This window comes from Chiloscyllium plagiosum, chromosome 39, assembly GCF_004010195.1.
Source record: "Chiloscyllium plagiosum isolate BGI_BamShark_2017 chromosome 39, ASM401019v2, whole genome shotgun sequence".
NCBI lineage: Eukaryota > Metazoa > Chordata > Chondrichthyes > Orectolobiformes > Hemiscylliidae > Chiloscyllium > Chiloscyllium plagiosum.
Window position 1 is genome coordinate 963,521 of NC_057748.1, and position 4,223 is coordinate 967,743.

The following is a 4,223-nucleotide window of genomic DNA, read 5'->3' on the forward strand; positions in this document are numbered from 1 at the left end:
TCAGGCTCACTGCCTTTATTCCTGATGAAGGGCTTTTGCCCAAAACGTCGATTTTACTGCCCCTCGGATGCTGCCTGAACTGCTGTGCTCTTCCAGCACCACTAATCTAGAATCTGGTTTCTAGCATCTGCAGTCATTGTTTTTACCTCCATCATAACATACCTGCTCTTGTGTTCAATGCTTCAAGTATAAAAGGCTATGTGCTTTGATCTGTCTTGTTGCCTTCAAGGATCTGTGAACATGTACCTCAAAGTCTCTCTGATCCTCTTGTACTTCTGAGGGTCTTGCCATTCATTGTGTACTCACCTTGCACTTTTCAGGATTAAATTTCATTTACCATTTTTCTGCCTATCTCAGTCATCCTGTATGTTCATATTCAGTTCCAAATCAGAATTTAAATTGAAGAAAAAGCAAATTTCTGCAGAATAGTTAAAATTGCAGCAATTGAAATGTCCAGCGGTGAGTCCTGTCCTGATCAGGGAAGGGAAACAATTTACAAAAATCATTGTCTGGCAGCGGTGGGATTCGAACCCACGCCCCCGAAGAGACTGGAGCCTTAATCCAGCGCCTTAGACCGCTCGGCCACGCTACCTGCTGAAGTAGCCTCCTCACATAACTAACCTAAAACCATTTAATATCCTCTGCGGCAAATCAGAATTAAATTTTGGAATCATGAAAGTTAAAATGTATTCGCTCCCAAGAAATTGGCAATTCAGGAGCCCGCAGGAAAAAAAACTAAATTAAATAAACAAAAATCAGGACTGGCAGCGGTGGGATTCGAACCCACGCCCCCGGAGGGACTGGAGCCTAAATCCAGCGCCTTAGACCGCTCGGCCACGCTACCGACACGGAGCCGCTCGCCTCCCGAGGCCCTGCTGCTTTCCGTGACGGCCGCGGCAGCCGCGCCATCGCCAGGAGGCGGGTACCGTCCAGAGCCCGGGGCAGCTCCTCCTCCGCTCGGCCTGAGCTCTCTGTCGGCCTCGGGCTCCTGGTGAAGCTGCCCCGCCCTCCCCCGGGAATCGCGCCGCTTCCTCTTGCAGCTGCTTCTAGTGAGTGTTGGTGGCGCCATCGCTGACGCGGTAGCGTGGCCGAGCGGTCTAAGGCGCTGGATTAAGGCTCCAGTCTCTTCGGGGGCGTGGGTTCGAATCCCACCGCTGCCAGCTGCAACCTTTTCATCATTAACTGAATATTTTAATGTATTTATTTGCACCCGTTACAATTAAGAGAGGACTTGAGTTGTTATTAAATACTTCATATTCAATCAGCCTATTTTATTAGAACAGACAAGATTCAGAGGGATAAACGATGAAATGATTCCACTGGGGATATAATTAGGCCACAGATCATTGAGTGATGGAACAGGCTCAAAGGGCTGAATGGCCTACTTCAGTTCCTCTGTTCTTCAATCATCAGAATAAATTGGAGAATGTAAACTTTTCTCTTTAAAGAAGAAATGGTTGATGAGAAGATTCAATAGAGATGTTCAAACTCATAATGGATAAAATTCCAGGGTCAGGAAGTGGAGGACAGCCACATGAAAGGATTGTAATGGAATCAGTGAGATTAGGAAATGCTTCTACTCAGACAATGTTCAGAATTGGTGATGCTTCACCTGACATTGAGGTTGAAGTTGATGCAATTCCCTTGAAAATGGAAAGAGAGACATTTGTGCAGGACAGAGAAAGACAGGGGCAGATAGGTTCTTGATTAATAAGGAAATTAAGGCGGGAAAATAGAGTTGAGAAATGTATCGACCATGATTAAATGGTGGAGCAGATTTGATGGGCTGAATGATCTAATTCTGCTCCTAAATTTTATACTAATTTTGTAATTGGTAACCTCCTTCTCTCTTGCCCAGTACTCACTGGTTAGTGATGACGAAAGGGTCAATTCGCAGGCTCCTCCCGGTTAATGACAATGCATTTTATTAAATTAATCTGATAACCTTCCCAAAGTACTGAACTTTGAATCATTTAACAACTTGGTAGTTCATTACTGAGTGAAAACTTCACTTAAGGTCGCTTTTGAGAGCACTGTGAATTTACCTTCGGATTTCATAAAATATTGACTCAAATTTCAATTAGAGCGACCATGTTTGGGATGATAACAAACTCGCTGTTCAGTCAAACTGAGAACCGACCCTGTCAGACCCTCAACTCAGAAACCAAGGTAAGATCTTCAGCAAATATTCAACGTCTGATTGAGTCCCTGGGGCAGTAACCGAGGGGGAACACAGACCTCTGGGGTACTGACCCCATTAATCTCCAGTTCTTGGCTACAATGAGACCTATACCTGACTTTATTAAGTAGCCACTCTCCCTGTCTCTGAGGAGTGCGGGGTGTTGTCTGTCTCTGACCAGGAGCAGTTAGAGTGGGACCCTGCACCCTGGTAAAAGTTGCAGTCATTTGGTCTCAGCACCGATAAGGAGGAAAATAGGCCAGAAATAGAAAGTGAGTGTATGTGCATGTTTCTGAGTGTGTCTGTATCGAGACATGTGACTGTATATGTGTGTCGTTCGGAGTTCAACCCGGCCCGATCAATCCCAAAACTCGGAAAAGTGTGCAACTCACTGTAAACTTTCCAACTGATTAAAATTGGTTTAAATACTGGGGAGGTTAAAGATTTGACGAACCAGGACGGAGTGAATGTGGGATTTATAAATTCTTCATGTTGCCTGGCAGATGTGAATGTGCCTGACAACTTGTCGCCTTGAATTTTAATGATTTATTTTGAAGGATTCATCCGGGCAAAGTTTGTAGGGTCTGTGTTAAAGATTATTTAATTTACACTCGAAGCTGTTATTATTAAGCAGTGTCCCCAGAGGGCAGCAGAGTCCCACAGAATATTCCCATGTAGGCCAAGGACTGTACAATAATGTTGGATAATATACTAGAATACAGCACCTGCATTCCTCACTGCGGCTTGCACTGCCCCACTGGGAGATAAAGCACTGGGATTCTGCATTGTGGCATGCACTAGGAAATATAGCACTGGCATTTCTCACTGTTTGAAACACGAATTTCCTGCTGTACATTAACATTTAACTGAAATTTACATACAAATTGTATATTCTACTTCTAAGGGAGTTTTGTGAATGACAGATTTGGATTTGTTTTGCAGGGAGACCTGACCTATGAGGAGTGCAGGTATGAGGGTGGTAATTATGCCAGTGTCACCATAAGTGGGAAACCATTTGACGAGGGGTCAGGAGAAGGAGCCCTGAAACTGCTCAAATATGTCGGAGGATCCAATGAGCAAGGTATTGGCATTCTGTGAGAGTCTGATGTATAACATTCAGGAAAGGACAGGGCTTGGGTTTCATGCTTTCCAGACTGCTACCCACCAAGGGTCAGCTAACTCACCGCAGTCAGTAACCAAACCCATTAACTCTCACAACACAATAACTAGCACTTACATACCACCTATAATGCATTGAAGCAGTCAAACCTTCTTGAGTGATTACAAAACACAATGTGATACTGAGAACTGGTTAAAGAGGTCAATTTTAATGAAACGTCACAAAGAACAAAGTAAAGTATAAATACCACCCCTCCAAGCTACTCACCATCCTGACTAGGAAATATATCACAATTCCTTCACTGTTGTTGGGTCAAAATCCTGGAATTCTCTCCCTAAGAGCACTGTGGGCCAACCCACTGCAGTGGTTCAAAAAGGCAGGCTCACCTCCACCTTCTCAAGGGTCAACCAGGGACGGGCAATAAAGGCTGGCCCCAGAAAGAGACCCCCACACCCTAAGAACAATCTTAAAGTTGGAAACAGACCCTTTGGCCAGCATGTCCGTGCCAACCACGTTTCCCAAAATGAATTAGTCCCGTTTGCCTGCATTTGGTCCATATCCCTCTAAACCCTTCTAATTTATGTATCTCTTCAAATGTTTTTTAAATGTTGATGGGTTTAAGGAGGTTATAGAGTTAGAGAGGAGCAATGCCATGGAGGGATTTCAAAATGAGGACTAATGTTTAAAATTTAAAAGTGAGGTCATAGAGTCATAGAGATGTACAGCATGGAAACAGACCCTTAGGTCCAACCCGTCCATGCCGACCAGATATCCCAACCCAATCTAGTCCCACCTGCCAGCATCCGGCCCATATCCCTCCAAACCCTTCCTATTCATATACCCATCCAAATGCCTTCTAAATGTTGCAATTGTACCAGCCTCCACCACATCCTCTGGCAGCTCATTCCACACATGTACCACCCT

The 4,223-nt window shown here is 44.6% G+C and overlaps 1 protein-coding gene and 3 non-coding genes across 4 annotated transcripts in view; 2 read left to right on the plus strand and 2 right to left on the minus strand.

Annotated features, from left to right (window-relative positions):
- Positions 1-510: 510 nt before the first annotated feature.
- On the minus strand, positions 511-592 carry trnal-aag. The gene has a single exon. It is a non-coding gene; the product is annotated as a tRNA-Leu (tRNA).
- Positions 593-762: 170 nt separating this feature from the next.
- On the minus strand, positions 763-844 carry trnal-uag. The gene has a single exon. It is a non-coding gene; the product is annotated as a tRNA-Leu (tRNA).
- A 30-nt stretch (positions 845-874) lies between these two features.
- Positions 875-4,223, plus strand: part of LOC122542079 (heme-binding protein 1-like) — an 8,705-nt gene continuing 5,356 nt past the window's right edge. The window contains exons 1-3 of the mRNA XM_043679411.1: positions 875-1,049; positions 2,085-2,169; positions 3,122-3,260. Of these exons, the coding sequence (XP_043535346.1) occupies positions 2,092-2,169; positions 3,122-3,260 (217 nt within the window). The 5' untranslated portion in view covers positions 875-1,049; positions 2,085-2,091. The remainder of the gene's footprint in view (positions 1,050-2,084; positions 2,170-3,121; positions 3,261-4,223) is intronic.
- trnal-aag lies at positions 1,079-1,160 on the plus strand. Its single transcript has one exon. It is a non-coding gene; the product is annotated as a tRNA-Leu (tRNA).